This window comes from Bombina bombina, chromosome 4 (genome assembly GCF_027579735.1).
Source record: "Bombina bombina isolate aBomBom1 chromosome 4, aBomBom1.pri, whole genome shotgun sequence".
In the NCBI taxonomy this organism is placed as follows: Eukaryota; Metazoa; Chordata; class Amphibia; order Anura; family Bombinatoridae; genus Bombina; species Bombina bombina.
Window position 1 is genome coordinate 582420604 of NC_069502.1, and position 24283 is coordinate 582444886.

General features: G+C 38.9%; 1 protein-coding gene across 1 annotated transcript in view; it reads right to left on the minus strand.

Moving 5' to 3' along the window:
- The window catches only part of MMS22L (MMS22 like, DNA repair protein), an 881591-nt gene that overhangs the window by 88200 nt on the left and 769108 nt on the right, over positions 1-24283 (minus strand). Inside the window, exon 25 of the mRNA XM_053712068.1 lies at positions 9084-9295. Coding sequence (XP_053568043.1) covers positions 9084-9295 — 212 coding nt within the window. The remainder of the gene's footprint in view (positions 1-9083; positions 9296-24283) is intronic.

The following is a 24283-nucleotide window of genomic DNA, read 5'->3' on the forward strand; positions in this document are numbered from 1 at the left end:
GCAGGCAATGATGGGTGTACAATGTTTTATAGACTTAAAATAGCGCATATAGTTATAATAAATGGTAATGACGCCATGTTATTGTTTAGGTACAATATATAATTGCACATATTATAATAAATTGGGTACACTGCAGATCACATAAGAATGTGCTATGATGTACAGCTGCCTAAAGGTCATTGTAAAAAAAAAAAAAAAAAAAAAAACTTCAGAGAGGATGCGATTAATTATGAACATTAGATTATCAGCACAAGAAATATTTTGCACATTTACCTCAGGCAACTGTAAAGAGTCTTCAGTTATGATAAAGAGGTTGTTAATAGAAAGAGTACTTTCCCAGATAATAGTCAATATCTATGGAATGCGATGGTTAAAGAAAAGAACCTTGTAATATAGAGAAAAGTAAGATCCCAGGGCAGAGAAATAGTTTCCATCACTGACCTAATTATAACTAACGCCTGAACAAAAGTCTAAACCTCAGGAAGTTTAGCTAACTTCCTATGAAAAAAGAGATAAGGTACAAAATAGCGGACAAACCCTTGTCAAGGGCATCCTGGAAAAATTGAAGGTAAGTAGCAGGAAAAACCTCTATTCTTAATCATCTCCTACGAGGCCAAGAACAAAACTAAGAGAGAGATGAGATGGGATTTAAAGCCATCATATGGGTTCTTGACCTCCTCCTACTGGCGGGAAATATATCCCATATGTTATGGAGGACTGTGGATCATTATCATTTTAAGAAAGAAACAACAATAGAATAAAGTTAGCTGGTGACCACCTGGATAAAACTGAAGCCGGGGTTATGTTAAAATTAGTTAATGACATTATATTGTTTGCCCAAATTATAATTAAATACATTTCTTTTAAATTATACATGTAATTTGTGCCTTTAATAGCTTAAGCTTAAACTTTTCTGTGGAGAACACTGTATATTAAAACAAAATAAAAAAATGGCCAAAAGTTTCTGGCTCCAGAATGTATTTGCTGGCTCCTACATTTTAAACAGATTGGCTGAGCCCTGGTATAGAATAAGTATAGATCCAGTGCATTGCTTCAGTGAATGTACAACTTTATGTAGGTTTATATGATTAACCAATTACCAGACCCATTTGTTATGTACAAGTACTTGTCCAATTTTGTCATGCTATGTGACTAGATAATCTGAATTTTCACTGTCATTATATTCTCTCAATAAACAAAACTGTTATAATTACTGAATGGGTAAAAGTATACAGTTTCAATACTTTGGTATAACTGATGAAAAAAAAAAAAAAAAGAAGCTTAGCAAAGGAACATACAACATTCACAAAACAAGCAGTAGAGTTGGAAAACAAATAAGCATCTGTACTACTGTTAAGAATTAAAGGGACACAAAAAACATAATTTATGCTTACCTGATAAATTTATTTCTCTTGTAGTGTATTCAGTCCACGGGTCATCCATTACTTATGGGATTATATCTCCTTCCCAACAGGAAGTTGCAAGAGGATCACCCAAGCAGAGCTGCTACATAGCTCCTCCCCTCACATGTCATATCCAGTCATTCGGCCGAAACAAGACAAGAAAGGAGAAACCATAGGGTGCAGTGGTGACTGTAGTTTGAATTAAAATTTAGATCCGCCTTAAAAGACAGGGCGGGCCGTGGACTGAATACTCTACAAGAGAAATAAATTTATCAGGTAAGCATAAATTATGTTTTCTCTTGTTAAGTGTATTCAGTCCACGGGTCATCCATTACTTATGGGATACCAATACCAAAGCTAAAGTACACGGATGATGGGAGGGGCAAGGCAGGAACTTTAAACGGAAGGAACCACTGCCTGTAGAATCTTTCTCCCAAAAACAGCCTCCAAAGAAGCAAAAGTGTCAAATTTGTAAAATTTTGAAAAAGTGTGAAGTGAAGACCAAGTTGCAGCCTTGCAAATCTGTTCAACAGAGGCCTCATTCTTAAAGGCCCAGGTGGAAGCCACAGCTCTAGTGGAATGAGCTGTAATTTTTTCAGGAGGCTGCTCTCCAGCAGTCTCATAGGCTAAGCGTATTATGCTACGAAGCCAAAAGGAGAGAGAGGTAGCCGAAGCTTTTTGACCTCTCCTCTGTCCAGAGTAAACGACAAACAGGGAAGAAGTTTGACAAAAATCTTTAGTTGCCTGCAAATAGAACTTCAGGGCACGGACTACGTCCAGATTATGCAAGAGTTGTTCCTTCTTTGAAGAAGGGTTAGGACACAGTGATGGAACAACAATCTCTTGATTGATATTCCTGCTAGAAACTACCTTAGGTAAGAACCCAGGTTTAGTACGCAGAACTACCTTGTCTGAATGGAAAATCAGATAAGGAGAATCACAATGTAAGGCAGATAACTCAGAAACTCTTCGAGCCGAGGAAATAGCCATCAAAAACAGAACTTTCCAAGATAACAGCTTAATATCAATGGAATGAAGGGGTTCAAACGGAACACCTTGAAGAACTTTAAGAACTAAGTTTAAACTCCACGGCGGAGCAACAGTCTTAAACACAGGCTTAATCCTAGCCAAAGCCTGACAAAAAGCCTGAACGTCTGGAACTTCTGCCAGACGTTTGTGTAGAAGAATAGACAGAGCAGAAATCTGTCCCTTTAACGAACTAGCAGATAAGCCCTTTTCTAAACCCTCTTGTAGAAAAGACAATATCCTAGGAATCCTAACCTTACTCCATGAGTAACTCTTGGATTCGCACCAGTATAAATATTTATGCCATATCTTATGGTAAATTTTTCTGGTAACAGGTTTCCGAGCCTGTATTAAGGTATCAATAACCGACTCCGAGAAGCCACGCTTTGATAGAATCAAGCGTTCAATCTCCATGCAGTCAGCCTCAGAGAAATTAGATTTGGATGATTGAAAGGACCCTGAATTAGAAGGTCCTGCCTCAGAGGCAGAGACCATGGTGGACAGGACAACATGTCCACTAGGTCTGCATACCAGGTCCTGCGTGGCCACGCAGGCGCTACCAGAATCACTGATGCTTTTTCCTGTTTGATCTTGGTAATCAGTCGAGGAAGCATCGGGAATGGTGGAAACACATAAGCCATGTTGAAGACCCAAGGGGCTGTCAGAGCATCTATCAGCACCGCTCCCGGGTCCCTGGACCTGTAACAAGGAAGCTTGGCGTTCTGGCGAGACGCCATGAGATCCAGATCTGGTTTGCCCCAACGATGAATCAGTTGAGTGAAGACCTCCGGGTGAAGTTCCCACTCCCCTGGATGAAAAGTCTGGCGACTTAGAAAATCTGCCTCCCAGTTCTCCACGCCTGGGATGTAGATCGCTGACAGATGGCAAGAGTGAGACTCTGCCCAGCGAATTATCTTTGAGACTTCCAACATTGCTAGGGAACTCCTGGTTCCCCCTTGATGGTTGATGTAAGCCACAGTCGTGATGTTGTCCGACTGAAATCTGATGAACCTCAGAGTTGCTAACTGAGGCCAAGCCAGAAGAGCATTGAGTATTGCTCTCAACTCCAGAATATTTATTGGGAGGAGTTTCTCCTCCTGAGTCCATAATCCCTGAGCCTTCAGGGAGTTCCAGACTGCGCCCCAACCTAGATGGCTGGCATCTGTTGTTACAATCGTCCAATCTGGTCTGCGAAAGGTCATACCCTTGGACAGATGGACCCGAGAAAGCCACCAGAGAAGATAATCTCTGGTCTCTTGGTCCAGACTTAGCAGAGGGGACAAATCTGAATAATCCCCATTCCACTGACTTAGCATGCATAATTGCAGCGGTCTGAGATGCAGGCGCGCAAATGGCACTATGTCCATTGCCGCTACCATTAAGCCGATTACTTCCATGCACTGAGCCACTGACGGGCATGGAACGGAATGAAGGACACGGCAAGCATTTAGAAGCTTTGATAACCTGGACTCCGTCAGGTAAATTTTCATCTCTACAGAATCTATAAGAGTCCCTAGAAAGGAGACCCTTGTGAGTGGTGATAGAGAACTCTTTTCCACGTTCACTTTCCACCCATGCGACCTCAGAAATGCCAGAACTATCTCTGTATGAGACTTGGCCATTTGAAAGCTTGACGCCTGTATCAGGATGTCGTCTAGATACGGAGCCACCGCTATGCCTCGCGGTCTTAGAACCGCCAGAAGTGAGCCCAGAACCTTTGTAAAGATTCTCGGGCCGTAGCCAACCCGAAGGGAAGAGCTACAAATTGGTAATGCCTGTCTAGAAAGGCAAATCTTAGGTACCGATAATGATCTTTGTGAATCGGTATATGAAGGTAGGCATCCTTTAAGTCTACCGTGGTCATGTATTGACCCTCTTGGATCATGGGTAGGATGGTTCGAATAGTTTCCATTTTGAATGATGGAACTCTTAGGAATTTGTTTAAGATTTTTAGTTCCAAGATTGGCCTGAAGGTTCCCTCTTTCTTGGGAACCACAGATTCGAGTAAAACCCTTGCCCTTGTTCCGTCCGCGGAACTGGGTGGATCACCCCCATTACTAAGAGGTCTTGCACACAGCGTAGAAATGCCTCTTTCTTTATTTGGTTTGCTGATAACCTTGAAAGATGAAATCTCCCTTGTGGAGGAGATGCTTTGAAGTCCAGAAGATATCCCTGAGATATGATCTCCAACGCCCAGGGATCCTGGACATCTCTTGCCCAAGCCTGGGCGAAGAGAGATAGTCTGCCCCCCACTAGATCCGTTTCCGGATAGGGGGCCCTCTCTTCATGCTGTCTTAGGGGCAGAAGAAGGCTTTCTGGCCTGCTTGCCCTTGTTCCACGACTGGTTAGTTTTCCAGCCCTGTCTATAACGAGCAACAGGTCCTTCCTGTTTTGGAGCGGAGGAAGTTGATGCTGCTCCTGCCTTGAAGTTACGAAAGGCACGAAAATTAGACTGTTTGGCCTTTGACTTGGCCCTGTCCTGAGGAAGAGTATGACCCTTACCCCCAGTAATGTCAGCAATAATTTCTACAAGCTGACATTACCGGGCCCGAATAAGGTCTGCCCTTTGAAAGGAATATTAAGCAATTTAGAAGTCACGTCAGCTGACCAGGATTTAAGCCATAGCGCTCTGCGCGCCTGGATGGCGAATCCGGAGTTCTTAGCCGTTAGTTTGGTTAAATGTACAACGGCATCAGAAACAAATGCATTAGCTAGCTTAAGTGCTTTAAGCTTGGCCATAATCTCATCCAATGGAGCTGTGCGAATGGCCTCTTCCAGAGACTCAAACCAGAATGCCGCAGCAGCAGTGACAGGCGCAATGCATGCAAGGGGCTGTAAGATAAAACCTTGTTGAACAAACATTTTCTTAAGGTAACCTTCTAATTTTTTATCCATTGGATCCGAAAAAGCACAACTATCCTCCACCGGGATAGTGGTACGCTTAGCTAAAGTAGAAACTGCTCCCTCCACCTTAGGGACCGTCTGCCATAAGTCTCGTGTGGTGGCGTCTATTGGGAACATTTTTCTAAATATCGGAGGTGGAGAAAAGGGCACACCGGGTCTATCCCACTCCTTGCTAATAATTTCTGTAAGCCTTTTAGGTATAGGAAAAACGTCAGTACACACCGGTACCGCAAAGTATCTATCCAACCTACATACTTTCTCTGGAATTGCAACCGTGTTACAATCATTCAGAGCCGCTAATACCTCCCCTAGCAATACGCGGAGGTTCTCAAGCTTAAATTTAAAATTAGAAATCTCTGAATCCGGTCTCCCTGGATCAGATCCGTCACCCACAGAATGAAGCTCTCCGTCCTCATGTTCTGCAAATTGTGACGCAGTATCAGACATGGCTCTCACATCATCAGCGCGCTCTGTCCTTAACCCAGAGATATCGTGCTTGCCTCTTAATTCAGGCAATTTAGATAATACCTCTGTCATAACAGCAGCCATGTCTTGCAAAGTGATTTGTATGGGCCTCTCTGATGCACTTGGCGCCACAATATCACGCGCCCCCTGAGTCGGAGGCGAAGGTACTGACACGTGAGGAGAGTTAGTCGGCATAACTTCCCCCTCGTTGTCTGGTGATAATTTCTTTACAGCTATAGATTTCTGTGGGGCTCCACATTGGCCTTCAAACATAGTGAACAAACAGATTCATCTGTGTCAGACATGTTTAAACAGACTCGCAATGAGACTAGCAAGCTTGGAAAATCCTTTCAAATAAATTTACAATATAAAAAACGCTACTGCGCCTTTAAGAAGCACAAAAAAATGTCACAGTTGAAATAACAATGAACCAAATCAGTTATAGCAACCAAATTTTCACAGTAAATGTATTAAGTTAGAAAAGTATTGCACCCACTAGCAAATGGATGATTAACCCCTTAATACCCAAAAACGGATAATCAATTTAACAATTAACGTTTTTATCACAGTCAAACACACTGTCACAGGTCTGCTGTGACTGATTACCTCCCTCAAAATGACTTTTGAAGACCCCTGAACTCTCTAGAGACGTCCTGGATCAAGGAGGAAGAAGCAGGAAGACTGAAACTGAATTTTTACTGCGCAAAAAAGCGCTAAAATAGGCTCCTCCCAACTCCTATTACAACAGTGGGAAACCTCAGTTAATCAGCCATGTGGAAAATCATGCCCCAAAAGATTTATCACCAAAGTACCTCACAAAAAACGAATAACATGCCAGTAAACGTTTTAAACATACACTTTAAAAGTTAGGTAGTGTTATTAATAAGCCTGCTACCAGTCGCTTCTACTGCAGTTAAGGCTTATACAATACTTCAGTATTAACAGTATTTTCTTAGTCAAATTCCATTCCTTAGAAAATTACTTATTGTACATACATTCATCAGCCTGATACCAGTCGCTGCTGCATTTAAGGCTGTACTTACATTACATCGGTATCAGCAGTATTTTCTTAGTCAATTCCATAGAAAAATAATTTATTGCACATACCTCATTTGCAGGATTACCCACATGCTATTCCCTTTCTGAAAGTTACCCCACTCCTCAGAATGTGCGAGAACAGCCAGTGGATCTTAGTTACTTCTGCTAAGATCATAGAAAACGCAGGCAGATTCTTCTTCTAAATACTGCCTGAGAACAAACAGCACACTCCGGTGCCATTTAAAATAACAAACTTTTGATTGAAGAAATAAACTAAGTATAAAAAACACCACAGACCTCTCACAACGACCTATCTAGTTGAGTTGCAAGAGAATGACTGGATATGACATGTGAGGGGAGGAGCTATGTAGCAGCTCTGCTTGGGTGATCCTCTTGCAACTTCCTGTTGGGAAGGAGATATAATCCCATAAGTAATGGATGACCCGTGGACTGAATACACTTAACTTCTTTCATGATTCAGATAAAGCATACATTTTTAAATAACTTTCCAGTTTACTTCTATTATCAAATTTGTTTAATTTTCTTGTTATCATTTATTAAAGTAGCAGCGCTACACTACTAAGAGCAAGCTGAACACATTGAGCGAGCCAATTGCAGGTGCCTACCTAGGTATGCTTTTCAACAAAAAATATCAAGTAAAACAAAGCAAATTAGATAAATAAATTGGAAAGTTGTTTAATTGTATGCTTTTTTTCGTATCATGAAAGAAAAAAGCAAAATAATATTTAAAATCAAACAGCTAATGGCTACTAATAAAGCATAGACAAATGTAGCAATTATCTACAGACTACAATGATTTTTTAGGGGCACTACACTCCAATAAGCTACACTTATACTGCCCTTAAAGTCACACGACACACTCTTTCAGAGATTTAAAATTAAAAAATATTAAAATTAAAATAAGTGAAAAAACTATCCTACAACATTTTTTCTTCATTATAAGATTGAATGTAGAGCTGCAACAACTAATCGGCATAATCGATAATAATCGATTATGAAAATAGTTGTCAACGAATCTCATAATCGATTAATCGGTTTGCAATTAGTTGGTCTGTGCACAACACCAGCTTCTTCACTCCAATGAACTCCTGCATATGGTATTGTGTTTTATGGTTATGTCCTTAGCCTAAAGGACGTCTACTTTTCACTTTTTCAGGACAGTATACGTTTACCACTACCCCTTGCTTATGTGCAACCCAGATATAAATAGTCATCATTTGGATTGTTTATATTAAATCTGGTGATTTGGAACTATGCTTTTCATGATATAGTGCTGAGCTTGTTTACACCTAGCCCCTAGATTGATGGGAGTTATTTAAATTGATGTGCACTATAATCTGTTTGCACAATTATTAGCGGATTGCTTGCTATTGCTGATTATATGTACGGTATAAATAAATGTGTAAGGCTTTGTGCTGTTAATGATATACAGTCCTTAGCGCTTTTAATCTTTTTTTTTTTTTTTTATTTATTTTTTATATTTTTAATAAATTGTGATAATATGTACCAGATTCAACCTTTATAAGTATATATCCGTTATTTTTAGAGCGGACTAGATATTTCCCCTAACCTTATAGCTGGTTATTTACCATTGCATATAGATATTCAATATATTTTTATGTTAGAATGAAGTCAAGGGTTACTTTATTAAGAGGTCCCTTGCCAAAGTAGAAAACACTTAGCATTGGTGAAGAGCTAACAAAGATAAATATCCCACTTTGGTGAAATTGGCAAAACCCTACTTATACACCTCAACAGCCTTTTCTCTGCTGCAGGAAATATAGCTGCTATCAGAGAACCAGCCTTAGCCAGAAGCATGTGGACATGTTGAGATTTATGCATTTCAATGCAAAGTTTCTGAAAGAGCGAATAACAGAATGTTATTAACAGTGATAGTCTAACTCTTTCTAGTTCTACCTCTTTTCAAACAGTTTGTGGTTTTGTTTTGTTTAATTATAAAACTGTGCCCTGCTGCTTAAAAATTGAAGAAACAGTTGTGTTAATGTAAAGTTTTAGTCTGAAGTTTATATTTGTAACACTCATTATGTGGATTTTATTTAAAACATAGAAAATTATTATTGATTCTCTTTTTATCCGATTAGTCGATTAATCAAAAAAATAATCGGCCGATTAATCGATTATGAAAATAATCGTTAGTTGCAGCCCTAATTGAATGTGAGATTTCTATAAAAGCTTTCTTAAAGGTTTTTGTGACTGTAGTATTACCTTATCACTTGCATTACTGTCCTTCTAAGATTAACAGTATGCAGACTCTGCACAGATTCACACACTGCTAGAAGCATGGGGTGACTGCCTGTCACTGCAACAGATGGTGCACTGGGAAGGAATCGTCCAAAATACTGTTGTATAATAGTCTTCAGTTGCTGCTTCACATAGGCGCCCTGTGTTTGAGACTGACGGGATATTATTGATAGGCCCTGCAAATGTAAAATCAGTAATTACTTCTGGTTTAAAAGAATATTCCTGATGCTTTATTCATTGTATATACACATTAAATAATGTATATGTATACATATAAAATTCCATCACAAAATCCGAAGGCAGGACTTCACAAATATGTTTTAAAATCAGAGTCAGCTCTGCTCATATTTTAGGAGCAATAATATTTGCATATAGACATTTAATGGCAAAAAGAATATGTTAATGCTAAAGTTTAAGCTGTATGCCAGTGCAACTACAGTAAAAAGTGCAACACTTTAGCTTTGACAAGAAAATATCACTTGTTTATTGGAAACTGCTTATTGCGATTCTGAATAAATGAATAATATATTTTCAAATTACCTCTTTTAAATGAAATATAGAAGCAAAAAAAAAAAATGTCCTTTTAGGAATGCGAAAATGGAGTTAAAGGGACATGAAACACATTTTTTTCCCTTTCATTATTTAGAAAGAACATGCCATGTTAAACAACTTTCTAATTTACTTCTATTATCTAATGTGCTTCATTCTCTTGCTATCCTTTGCAGAAAAGCATATCTAGATAGGCTCAGTATCTGCTGATTGGTGGCTGCAGATAGATGCCTTGTGTGATTGGCTCGCCCATGTATATTGCTATTTCTTTAACAAAGGATATCTAAAAATTAAAGCTAATTAGATAATATAAGTAAATTTGAATGTTCTTTAAAATTGTATTCTCTATCTGAATCATGAAAGAATAAATTGGGGTTAATGTCCCTTTAAAACACAACTTTGAACAGTAAATTTTATGAGATCCAAATATAGCCCTTTTATAAAGCACCTCTCTCTAACTACCTTAATGATACAAGGCAAAAAAAACTACTGGGGGGGTTGGGGAAGTGGGAGGGGTGTCTTTGCCTTCTCCTGGGGGCCAGGAATAGTATTTTTTACCATAGGTTATGAATGTTTGTGCCAATAGAAGGAAATATATATTTTAAAGGGACAGTAAACACCTTGTATTTTCAAGACATTTCTGTAGAACTGATAAAAAAAATAACATGACAGCCATGTCTTAACATTTTTAAAACCAATTAACATCTTTAGTTTTCTGAAATTATCCATAAATACCAAAATTCTACCCAACATTAGCATTATTTGGAGGAGCCAATCTGGGCTTTACTTTTTTTAACGCACAGAAACATGGTGTTTTAAGTCTGTCAGCTTTTACCTGTAATTAAATCCATTGTCCCTCTTCTACATTAATTGGCTTTATTATGGGTCATAATTAATGTATTTCAGTTGTTTTACAAGGTTATGAAGGGGCAATGTTATGTGTGGTATTATACTGGCATCTTACTTAAAGGGACACTGTACTCAAAATTTTTCTTTCGTGATTCAGATTGAGCATGAAATTTTAAGCAACTTTCTTATTTACTCCTATTATCAAATTTTCTTCATTCTCTTGGTATCTTTATTTGAAATGCAAAAATGTAAGTTTAGATGCCGGCCAATTTTTGGTGAACAACCTGGGTTGTCCTTGCTGATTGGTGGATAAATTCATCCACCAATAAAAAAGTGCTGTCCAGAGTACTGAAACAAAAAAAAAGCTTAGATGCCTTCTTTTTCAAATAATGATAGCAAGAGAACGAAGAAAATTTGATAATAGGAGTAAATTAGAAAGTTGCTTAAAATTGCATGCTCTTTCTGAATTTCAAAAGAAAATTTTTGGGTTCAGTGTCCCTTTAACTTTCTCTATTCTAATACAGAATGAAGCGTACAGCAACACTGTTGCAACCACCTTCTGCAAAGCAAAGCCGTTTTTTCTTTGTGTCTAATTCTACACAAGTTGCTTAAGTTGAAAGTGAAAGCAGCTTAGCACTAGAAGTGGTGCCATCCACAAGTCAGGTAGTGCAGAAAACAAGCATGAGATATCACAAAGTGCCCTTCGTGAGCCAGGAAGTGCCGGAACCAAGCATGAGATATCACAATGTGCTCTCCACGAGCCAGGTTGTGCCGAAACCAAGCATGAGAACTCACAAAGTGCTCTCCACAAGCCAGGTAGTAAAATAATCAAGCGTGGGAGATCACAAAGTGCCATTCACGAGTAAGCTAGTGCAAGAACCAAGCAGGAGAGCTCACAAAGTGCCCTCCATAAGAAAGGTAGTGCAGGAACCAGGTCTGAAAGCTCAGAAGCTGCCCTTCAAAAGCCAGTTAGTACAACAACCAGGTCTGGAAAAAAAAAAAAAAAAAAGACATGCCCACTCACCTACTGCTCTCCCCAAGTCAGGTAGTTTAAGAACCAAACCTAAAAGTTCAAAAACTGTCCTCCACAAGCCAGGTAGCACAAGAATAAGAGAAGACCATCTACAATTTATCATCCACACCAGGTAGTACAAGAACCAGACATAATCATGCACAAGCCAGGTAGGTAATACAAGAACCAGAAATGACCATGCACAATGTGTATTTCAAATGCTGGGTACAGGAACTAGGAATAGTGCTTGGCAAATCAAAAAGAAAAAATTCAAGGAAGAGTGGTGCAAGGAACTGCTTTGGATAAAATGTGATCATTCAAATGGTGTTGTAATCTGCCGAATATGTGCCTCTTTGCCCAATATTGCTGACCTAAATGCTAAAGTTATAAAAGGCTTTACAGGACCCTTTAAGGTAGCAACCTTTAAGAAACACTGCAAATCTCAGCAACACTTGAGCAGTGTTAGAGCAAAAAATGCTCAGATGCTTCCACAAAGCACACCATTGGCTACATGTGTTAAAAAAATGGATGAAAGTATGTTCATCTATTTAAAAAAAAAAAAAAAAATGTTGCCTATGATATTGCAAAACACAAACCATTTAGATGTTTTTTTTGGCATTAAGTGGCAAATTGTGTCTTCAAATCAGAGAAGAATATAAAAATGACAAGAAATGGAAAGAATTCATAGCAAGCATTGCTAACGTAATTTGAAAAGACCTAATTTCTGAGCTGAGAAATTCAAGTTGTGCTAGTTTGATGGAGCAACTGACAAAGAAGCAGTTGAAGAGCGGATTTCCTAGGTGAGATACCAAAAACAAAATTGTGTAAAAGAAGTGTTTTTTTCAGCAGTGCCACTGGAAAATGCAACATCTGAAGGCCATTTGGACACTCAGCTTGAGCTATATGACCTGTCAGAATGGCTAACTTCCAACAAGCTTATTGGAATTGGTACAGATGGAGCAGCTTGTATGATTGGCACAAAAAAATGGTCTCATTCAGAATCTAAAACAGAGAGTAGCACACATAATTGGTGTACACTGTATTGCCCACAGACTGAACTTAAGTGTCTTAAGTTCAGCGTGAAACCACAAGCACATCTTGACAGTGTTCTTAAAAGCTTGTATACATTTTATCAATATTCTCCAAACAGAATGCAGCAACTGGAACAAGTGGCTACAAGTATTCATCATAAAATTAGAAAATGCCAGTATTTGCGCTCTGTATGATGGGTGGCCAGCAAAGTGGCTGCCCTCTCTGCACTAGTAACAGATTGGAAATGTGTTGCTCTGCAGCAGATAAGGACAACACAACTCAGACTGCCAGTGGTTTGCGGAGAAAACTCACAGATAATACATTTGTTCACATGCTTAATTTACTTCTTGATTACCTAGGTATAATAAAGACACTGTCTCTAGTATTTCAAAGGGAGGAACTCTTTCTCAGCTCAGTTGAGTTGTATGTGAAGAAAACTTCTCTTCAATGTCTTCAGTCTACGCAGGAATGCATTAAGACCAGTTCATATGTAATACATCAATTACAGGTCTGTTTCAGGAAATTCAACTACATGGTTTGGGGAGCACGTCAACCGCCTTTTTACACTCGGAAAAAAGTATCCAGGATGCAGTCAAGTACCTTGAAGAAAGGTTCTTAAATCAAAATGAAGTAGAAAAATACACAGCGGTTTTTGATACTTTTGCCTGGACTACAGGGGATTTCCATCAGAAATTTGGTGTCACTGAAATCACTACACTGGCTTCTCACTTCAAAAAACAGATAGAACCAGCTATTCGAGAGTCAATGTCATCACTTAATAATGAGTGGTATGAGTTTAAATTTTTCTGAAAGAGAAAAAAATTGGCAGAACTTATTCAGCTTTCTCTAAGCAACCGTGAGAGGTTACCCATTTTATCTCAGTTACTTACTGTTTCTGTACTCCCACTGTCAACAGCCTGTTGTGAAAGAGGTTTCAGTTTAATGAATGCTGTCAAAAATAAACTGAGATCTTCTAAGCAAGAAGAGAGCTTGAGTGACTTGCTAATGATTGCTATGAATGGTCCACCTATTGAAGAATGTGACCCCTCAAAAGCAGTTGACCATTGGTACTTCAACTCTAAAACAGTTAGAAATGTGTATGGTCACAAGAAATCCATTGAGAAATAAAGCAGTTGGGAATTTGACTCCTCTTGGATATATTTTGCTTGCACTTGTATACGTGATCCTTTTAAAATCATCAATTTTATTTCTCATTCTATAACCAATTTCTGCTTCTTCAAGGTCTTTGTCATATGGCTCCAATTGGACTGATACCAGTCAATTAACTTCTGCTTGTTTTTCTGACCTGCTTCCTACCAGTGGCCACCTGCAGTTAGCATTATTATAATGATACCAGATGCTGAAACTCTACTTACATTTCAGTGTTTGTTTCACAAATTGTTTTCACCAATTTGTCTTACCTAATCCAGTGAGAGAATGCAGTTCATTAGTTTGAAACATTTATGTTTTCTTTCATGTAATTAGCAAGAGTCCATGAGCTAGTGACGTATGGGATAATAAATACCCAAGATGTGGAACTTCCACGCAAGAGTCACTAGAGAGGGAGGGATAAAATAAAGACAGCCAATTCCGCTGAAAAAATAATCCACACCCCAAAATAAAGTTTAAATCTTATAATGAAAAAAAAACTGAAATTATAAGCAGAAGAATCAAACTGAAACAGCTGCCTGAAGTACTTTTCTACCAAAAACTGCTTCAGAAGAAGAAAACACATCAAAATGGTAGAATTTAGTAAAAGTATGCAAAGAAGACCAAGTGGCTGCTTTGCAAATCTGATCAACCGAAGCTTCATTCCTAAACGCCCAGGAAGTAGAAATAGACCTAGTAGAATGAGCTGTAATCCTTTGAGTTTTACCCGACTCGACATAAGCATGATGAATCAAAGATTTTAACCAAGATGCCAAAGAAATGGCAGAGGCCTTCTGACCTTTCCTGGAACCGGAAAAGATAACAAATAGACTAGAAGTCTTTCGGAAATCTTTAGTAGCTTCAACATAATATTTCAAAGCTCTAACTACATCCAAAGAATGCAACGATCTTTCCTTAGAATTCTTAGGATTAGGACACAATGAAGGAACCACAATTTCTCTACTAATGTTGTTAGAGTTCACAACTTTAGGTCAAAATTTAAATGAAGTCCGCAACACCGCCTTATCCTGATGAAAAATCAGAAAAGGAGATTCACAAGAAAGAGCAGATAACTCTGAAACTCTTCTAGCAGAAGAGATGGCCAAAAGGAACAGAACTTTCCAAGAAAGTAATTTAATGTCCAGAGAATGCATAGGTTCAAACGGAGGAGCTTGTAAAGCCCCCAGAACCAAATTCAAACTCCAAGGAGGAGAGATTGACTTAATGACAGGTTTTATACGAACCAAAGCCTGTACAAAACAATGAATATCAGGAAGATTGGCAATCTTTCTGTGAAACAACACAGAAAGAGCAGAAATTTGTCCTTTCAAAGAACTTGCAGACAAACCTTTATCCAGACCATCCTGAAGAAATTGTAAAATTCTAGGAATTCTAAAAGAATGCCAGGAAAAATTATGAGAAGAGCACCAAGAAATGTAAGTCTTCCAGACTCGATAATATATCTTCCAAGACACAGATTTACGAGCCTGTAACATAGTATTAATTACGGAGTCAGAGAAACCTCTATGACTGAGAATCAAGCGTTCAATCTCCATACCTTCAAATTTAATAATTTGAGATCCTGATGGAAAAAAGGACCTTGAGATAGAAGGTCTGGTCTTAACGGAAGAGTCCAAGGTTGGCAAGTAGCCATCCGAACAAGATCCGCATACCAAAACCTGTGAGGCCATGCGGGAGCCACCAGCAGAACAAACGAACGCTTTTAGAATCTTGGAGATCACTCTTGGAAGAAGAACCAGAGGCGGAAAGATATAAGCAGGATGATACTTCCAAGGAAGTGACAACGCATCCACTGCCTTCGCCTGAGGATCCCTGGATCTGGACAGATACCTGGGAAGTTTCTTGTTTAGATGAGAAGCCATCAGATCTATTTCTGGAAGACCCCAGATTTGAACAATCTGAAGAAACACCTCTGGGTGAAGAGACCATTCGCCCGGATGTAACGTCTGGCGACTGAGATAATCCGCTTCCCAATTGTCTACACCTGGGATGTGAACCGCAGAAATTAGACAGGAGCTGGATTCCGCCCAAGCAAGTATCCGAGATACTTCTTTCATAGCCAGAGGACTGTGAGTCCCCCCTTGATGATTGACATATGCCACAGTTGTGACATTGTCCGTCTGAAAACAAAGGAACGATTCTCTCTTCAGAAGAGGCCACGACTGAAGAGCTCTGAAAATCGCACGGAGTTCCAAAATGTTGATGGGTAATCTCGCCTCCCGAGATTCCCAAACCCCCTGCGCTGTCAGAGACCCCCATACAGCTCCCCAACCTGTCAGACTCGCATCTGTTGAGATCACAGTCCAGGTTGGAAGAACAAAAGAAGCCCCTTGAACTAAACAATGGTGATCTGTCCACCACGTCAGAGAGTGTCGTACAATCGGATTTAAAGATATTAACTGTGATATCTTGGTATAATCCCTGCACCACTGGTTCAGCATACAAAGCTGAAGAGGTCGCATGTGAAAACGAGCAAAGGGGATCGCGTCCGATGCAGCAGTCATAAGACCTAGCATTTCCATGCATAAGGCTACCTAAGGGAATGATTGAAACTGAAGGTTTCGACAAGCTGAAACCAATTTTAGACGTCTCTTGTCCGTCAGAGACAAAGTCATGGACACTGAATCTATTTGGAAACCTAAAAAGGTTACCCTTGTCTGAGGAATCAATGAACTCTTTGGTAAATTGATCCTCCAACCATGTTCTTGAAGAAATGACACAAGTCGATTCATATGAAATTCTGCTAAATGTGAAGACTGAGCAAGTACCAAGATATCGTCCAAATAAGGAAATACCACAATACCCTGTTCTCTGATTACAGATAGCAGGGCACCGAGAACCTTTGAAAAAATCCTTGGAGCTGTTGCTAGGCCGAACGGCAGAGTCACAAATTGGTAATGCTTGTCTAGAAAAGAAAAAGGAAAAAAAGAGGGCGCCAATAGTGTGATAATGTTTGGTTCACAGCAGATAATAAAACACAAATTTTGCGCTTACCAAAACAAGTTGCACTGAACTCTGACCAGTGCTGTATCGCCTGCTGGCACTTTACTCAGCGGCCAGTACACTGTGTATAGGCATGTATCCTCCAGGTGTTCCGTGGATTCAACTCAAGGATGTATATACCTTAGAAAGTAGAGAGGAGACTCCACATAGTGTAATATGTTTTTTCAAAAAGATGGAGGAAACATGTATTATGCTTACCAAAGGAATTGGCACTGTTCTGTGACCAGTGCGATCTCGCCTGCTAGCACCTTATACAGCGGCTAGTATACTGTGTGTTGGTTTGTCCTCTCTGTAAAAGGTCTGTAGTTTTAGCCGTGTACGTTACTTAGTAATAAAATGTCTGTTATATTGTAACAACCAGGTGTATAATGGTTGTTACTATTTGAGTAATTAAGGTAGTCTGTAACTTAACGGCACTAACATAAAATTGAATAAAATTTGGACAGCTTCCAGGTAAAATTTAAAAGGCTTTAATGACGCGTTTCTCAACCAGCTACGGGTCGTTTCATCAGATATAAAGCAGATAAAATACACTTCAAATTGTAACATTATATACACATTTGACTAATAAAAACCGGAAGTTGTCACTGAAAAATAACCAATGGGTACGTCTGAAAAAAACTCCAGCTGAGGTATCAAAATCGTATCCTCAGCTGTTACATTCTAACATTGTATACAATTTATTAAACAATCAAGGGGGTTAACAGATATGATTTTATTACCCTAATGTATTATGTCTATGTGATAGATAAGGGTGTATATATACACAGAATCCTAAGTATTTTTTATTTTTGTTATTATTTCAACCTTTTTTGGGGTAGTGTTGAACTGGATGATCACATTTATTAGGGGCAATGTTTTAGATTTCTTAATAAACCATAACATTTATAATTTTTTATTAAGTATATATGTGCACTAGTGTGTTCCTGTTTGGACTGTATGTTTTAGTTAGTGAAGTGTAGATTTACTTTTAAATCCCTGTTTGGCAAAGGATTTAAAGGGTATGTATATCGTATATCATATGTCTCTTGAGTGTTTGTATTTATAACCTTAGACCTATCTATTTAAATACTTCTTATACGTCTTTTCAAAGTCTTGGAATGTATCAACATATTAGGAAGTGTGGATGATAATAGAAAATAAAAAATATGTATGAAAATAAAAATTCTAATTCAAAATAAATATGTTAAGTTGACAAAAACTCTTTCTGATTAAGAAAACATTTCTGATTTCGTTAGTAGCTGCATTTCTAAACATCTTTGCAACCAAAGAAACATATATGTACAAAAGATGTTGTCCAAAAACTATGCGTTTGAACCAAAATGTTTAAGAAATGCGTGCTGTTAACTGCATGTGGTCTGAAATAAAAAAATTTTTGTTTTTGTATATATGTGTGTTATTCATGATAAATTCTTGTTCTAGTTTTTTATACATAAATGTGCTATTCAAAAGATGGTCATGAAATCATACGTATGTATTGAAACTGGTATTTTCAACTTGTTTTTCTAATAATGTATATATGAAATAATGTATAAATGAAATTTGGACTGTATATATTGCCTCTTGTAAATAGTCCTCAAGATCCTGAATGACAATTCCCCCGCCTTTGTCAGCTTCACGAATAATAATGTTTTGATTGTTTTGCAACCCGTGAATAGCTTTCTGGTGACTAAGAGTGGCATAATTTTTCTTGCGTTTTTTTGTATGTAGAATCTTATCGAAATCCTCCAGAACCATATTCTGGAATAGATCGATATATTCTCTTCCTACATTGGTTGGGTTGAAGTTTGATTTGTTTTTAACATCAGTATGTAAAAATTCTTCAAAAAGATGTGTGGTAAGGTTATCTGTTTCAGCATACAGACAGACTGTGTTTTTGTTGGATTGCATTGTGTCAGTCAGAATTAGTTGTGTTTGAGAGCTTTCAATTTGATTATTTTTAAGTTTCTTATTCGCAAAATATTTCTGTAATGTTAATTTACGCGTAAAATTGTTTAGGTCCACAAAAATATCAAACATTCTAGGAGTATTTGGGGGGCAAAAAGATAGACCCTGTTTCAAAACTCTTTTTTCATGAATAGATAGTTGGTGTGAGGAAAGATTATATATACCCTGATCTAATCTGGATAATTCCTTTTCCTTGGCGGCAAGGGCTCTACCTCTTGAGCCTCGTTTTCTGGCATATGGGGTCTTTTCCCTGCTCTTATCTGTGGGCTTTCGATTCTCATGTGTGAGCCTATCTCTAAAAAAGGAGAAGGAATCTGACTAGTACTTGGACTGTCTAATAATGGAATATTATCTCTGCGTTCAGTTGATAAAATTCTAAACCTGTTAGGATGTTCAAAATGTTCTTGATATGTTTGATGATGTGTGGAACTGTGATGTGCATTGTAATTCGATGTGTTGAAACCTGGATTAGATTGTTTGGACGAATTAGGATAATGTGTAAATGAATCTGTTCGTGGATAATAGTGATTCATTTTATTTGTTGGCTCATCTTGTTGATAATTCCTTTGATAGGCATTAGGTATTTGGTGTGTTCCTGATTTGTTTCTATTATGTTGTTGTGTTTGGTGCGTTTGATATGATGTATGAGCTCTAAATTGATTATTCTGTTGTTTGTTCCTATTATAGTAATGTGAGTTGTTATAGTGTCCATTATAATGTTCATAATGTGGTGAATAATGTAATTTGTCCTGATATGTACTGGCCTGCCTGTTATTGTGCCAATTGTTCCCATGATTGTCAATATTTGACCCCTCTTAGCCAGTTGCAAAGTTCGGTCCGAAGGTTATTATCCCAAATCGTTCTATTTTTATTTTTACTTTTATTTTGTATTTATTATATATATTTTTTATTTTTTATTAATATATCATTTTTCAGGTTTGCTTTTATAGTATACAAACGTTCACTACATCACCCTTTATTTTTCACACACTCACCCATACAGCAATTATCACATACCAAATTTGACACACCACCAATCACACCAAAGATACGGGTACTTAAGATTTAACAAATTATCCCAGCACACTAACACTGGGTTTAGATACATATTTTTAAATTAACATTTCACAATATCACCATCACATTCGAATAAACACCACAACATTTTTTATCTTCAGTAGTGTTTTGATTTACATACGAACACTCATCACCATCACTGTAGCTTAGAATTATCACTAGACAAATATTAATTCCTTTACTGAATCTATAAAATATTAATTATATCATGCAATCCAAAGAAGAAAGAAGTTCCAAACGGTTAGGATTTAATTTGTCCAAAGACATATCTGTGATAGAAGTTCTATCTGAGAATCATGATATTATACCCATGAGGGATCTCTTCTATCTATTGGAAGAAGAAATAAATAAAGAGCATAGACACTGGTGGGATCTAACCACCTTGGAGAAATATTTAGAAAATAACTACATACCCAGAGGTTTAAGATTACTGAAACACTGTTCTTTTAAAGATGATCCAGAGATCTTAAAAAGATGGTATGATGCCTTAAGTGAATGCTCTTTTAATTTGATTAAAATTCTAATAGACCATAGAAGAAAACTCTATAGTCAAAGCAGCAACAACATTGAAAAAATACAAAAAGACCTAAAAGTATATCAACAAAATCCCGATTATAACAAAATAAATAAAGATATCAACGAGAGAACAGACAGGTACCAAGAAAACTTAGTCAATACCAAAAACAAGAAACTACAGAGAGATCATGAGGATTACACTAACAATTGTGTCTATTCTTTCAATCGTAAAAGTGAGACACAAGAGACAAAAATAGGACACATGAATACACAGGACACACAGAACGAATGGAAACTGGTCAAATATGGAAAACATAAAAAACAAAAAAAATTCATATCAGCACACAAACAATTACAAACAACATACACATCCAAATATTGACAATCATGGGAACAATTGGCACAATAACAGGCAGGCCAGTACATATCAGGACAAATTACATTATTCACCACATTATGAACATTATAATGGACACTATAACAACTCACATTACTATAATAGGAACAAACAACAGAATAATCAATTTAGAGCTCATACATCATATCAAACGCACCAAACACAACAACATAATAGAAACAAATCAGGAACACACCAAATACCTAATGCCTATCAAAGGAATTATCAACAAGATGAGCCAACAAATAAAATGAATCACTATTATCCACGAACAGATTCATTTACACATTATCCTAATTCGTCCAAACAATCTAATCCAGGTTTCAACACATCGAATTACAATGCACATCACAGTTCCACACATCATCAAACATATCAAGAACATTTTGAACATCCTAACAGGTTTAGAATTTTATCAACTGAACGCAGAGATAATATTCCATTATTAGACAGTCCAAGTACTAGTCAGATTCCTTCTCCTTTTTTAGAGATAGGCTCACACATGAGAATCGAAAGCCCACAGATAAGAGCAGGGAAAAGACCCCATATGCCAGAAAAACAGAATTTATGTTTACCTGATAAATTTCTTTCTCCAACGGTGTGTCCGGTCCACGGCGTCATCCTTACTTGTGGGATATTCTCCTCCCCAACAGGAAATGGCAAAGAGCCCAGCAAAGCTGGTCACATGATCCCTCCTAGGCTCCGCCTACCCCAGTCATTCGACCGACGTTAAGGAGGAATAATTGCATAGGAGAAACCATATGGTACCGTGGTGACTGTAGTTAAAGAAAATAAAATATCAGACCTGATTAAAAAAACCAGGGCGGGCCGTGGACCGGACACACCGTTGGAGAAAGAAATTTATCAGGTAAACATAAATTCTGTTTTCTCCAACATAGGTGTGTCCGGTCCACGGCGTCATCCTTACTTGTGGGAACCAATACCAAAGCTTTAGGACACGGATGAAGGGAGGGAGCAAATCAGGTCACCTAAATGGAAGGCACCACGGCTTGCAAAACCTTTCTCCCAAAAATAGCCTCAGAAGAAGCAAAAGTATCAAACTTGTAAAATTTGGTAAAAGTGTGCAGTGAAGACCAAGTCGCTGCCCTACATATCTGATCAACAGAAGCCTCGTTCTTGAAGGCCCATGTGGAAGCCACAGCCCTAGTGGAATGAGCTGTGATTCTTTCGGGAGGCTGCCGTCCGGCAGTCTCGTAAGCCAATCTGATGATGCTTTTAATCCAAAAAGAGAGAGAGGTAGAAGTTGCTTTTTGACCTCTCCTTTTACCTGAATAAACAACAAACAAGGAAGATGTTTGTCTAAAATCCTTTGTAGCGTCTAAATAGAATTTTAGAGCGCGAACAACATCCAAATTGTGCAACAAACGTTCCTTCTTTGAAACTGGTTTTGGACACAGAGAAGGTACGATAATCTCCTGGTTAATGTTTTTGTTAGAAACAACTTTTGGAAGAAAACCAGGTTTAGTACGTAAAACCACCTTATCTGCATGGAACACCAGATAAGGAGGAGAACACTGCAGAGCAGATAATTCTGAGACTCTTCTAGCAGAAGAAATCGCAACTAAAAACAAAACTTTCCAAGATAATAACTTAATATCAACGGAATGTAAGGGTTCAAACGGAACCCCCTGAAGAACTGAAAGAACTAAATTGAGACTCCAAGGAGGAGTCAAAGGTTTGTAAACAGGCTTGATTCTAACCAGAGCCTGAACAAAGGCTTGAACATCTGGCACAGCTGCCAGCTTTTTGTGAAGTAATACCGACAAGGCAGAAATCTGTCCCTTCAGGGAACTTGCAGATAATCCTTTTTCCAATCCTTCTTGAAGGAAGGATAGAATCCTAGGAATCTTAACCTTGTCCCAAGGGAATCCTTTAGATTCACACCAAGAGATATATTTTTTCCAAATTTTGTGGTAAATCTTTCTAGTCACAGGCTTTCTGGCCTGAACAAGAGTATCGATCACAGAATCTGAGAATCCTCGCTTCGATAAAATCAAGCGTTCAATCTCCAAGCAGTCAGCTGGAGTGAAACCAGATTCGGATGTTCGAACGGACCCTGAACAAGAAGGTCTCGTCTCAAAGGTAGCTTCCAAGGTGGAGCCGATGACATATTCACCAGATCTGCATACCAAGTCCTGCGTGGCCACGCAGGAGCTATCAAGATCACCGACGCCCTCTCCTGCTTGATCCTGGCTATCAGCCTGGGGATGAGAGGAAATGGCGGGAACACATAAGCTAGTTTGAAGGTCCAAGGTGCTACTAGTGCATCCACTAGAGCCGCCTTGGGATCCCTGGATCTGGCCCCGTAGCAAGGAACTTTGAAGTTCTGACGAGAGGCCATCAGATCCATGTCTGGAATGCCCCACAGGTGAGTGACTTGGGCAAAGATTTCCGGATGGAGTTCCCACTCCCCCGGATGCAATGTCTGCCGACTCAGAAAATCCGCTTCCCAATTTTCCACTCCTGGGATGTGGATAGCAGACAGGTGGCAGGAGTGAGACTCCGCCCAAAGAATAATTTTGGTTACTTCTTCCATCGCTAGGGAACTCCTTGTTCCCCCCTGATGGTTGATGTACGCAACAGTCGTCATGTTGTCTGATTGAAACCGTATGAACCTGGTCCTCGCAAGCTGGGGCCAGGCCTGGAGCGCATTGAATATCGCTCTCAGTTCCAGAATATTTATCGGTAGAAGAGATTCTTCCCGAGACCAAAGACCCTGAGCTTTCAGGGATCCCCAGACCGCGCCCCAGCCTATCAGACTGGCGTCGGTCGTGACAATGACCCACTCTGGTCTGTGGAACATCATCCCTTGAGACAGATTGTCCAGGGACAGCCACCAACGGAGTGAGTCTCTGGTCCTCTGATTTACTTGTATCTTCGGAGACAAGTCTGTATAGTCCCCATTCCACTGACTGAGCATGCACAGTTGTAATGGTCTTAGATGAATGCGCGCAAAAGGAACTATGTCCATCGCCGCCACCATCAACCCGATCACTTCCATGCACTGAGCTATGGAAGGAAGAGGAACGGAATGAAGTATCCGACAAGAGTCCAGAAGCTTTGTTTTTCTGGCCTCTGTTAGAAAGATCCTCATTTCTAAGGAGTCTATAATTGTTCCCAAGAAGGGAACCCTTGTTGACGGGGATAGAGAACTCTTTTCCACGTTCACTTTCCAGCCGTGAGATCTGAGAAAGGCCAGGACAATGTCCGTGTGAGCCTTTGCTTGAGGAAGGGACGACGCTTGAATCAGAATGTCGTCCAGGTAAGGTACTACTGCAATGCCCCTTGGTCTTAGCACCGCTAGAAGGGACCCTAGTACCTTTGTGAAAATCCTTGGAGCAGTGGCTAATCCGAAAGGAAGCGCCACGAACTGGTAATGTTTGTCCAGGAATGCAAACCTTAGGAACCGATGATGTTCCTTGTGGATAGGAATATGTAGATACGCATCCTTTAAATCCACCGTGGTCATAAATTGACCTTCCTGGATGGAAGGAAGGATAGTTCGAATGGTTTCCATCTTGAACGATGGGACCTTGAGAAATTTGTTTAAGATCTTGAGATCTAGGATTGGTCTGAACGTTCCCTCTTTTT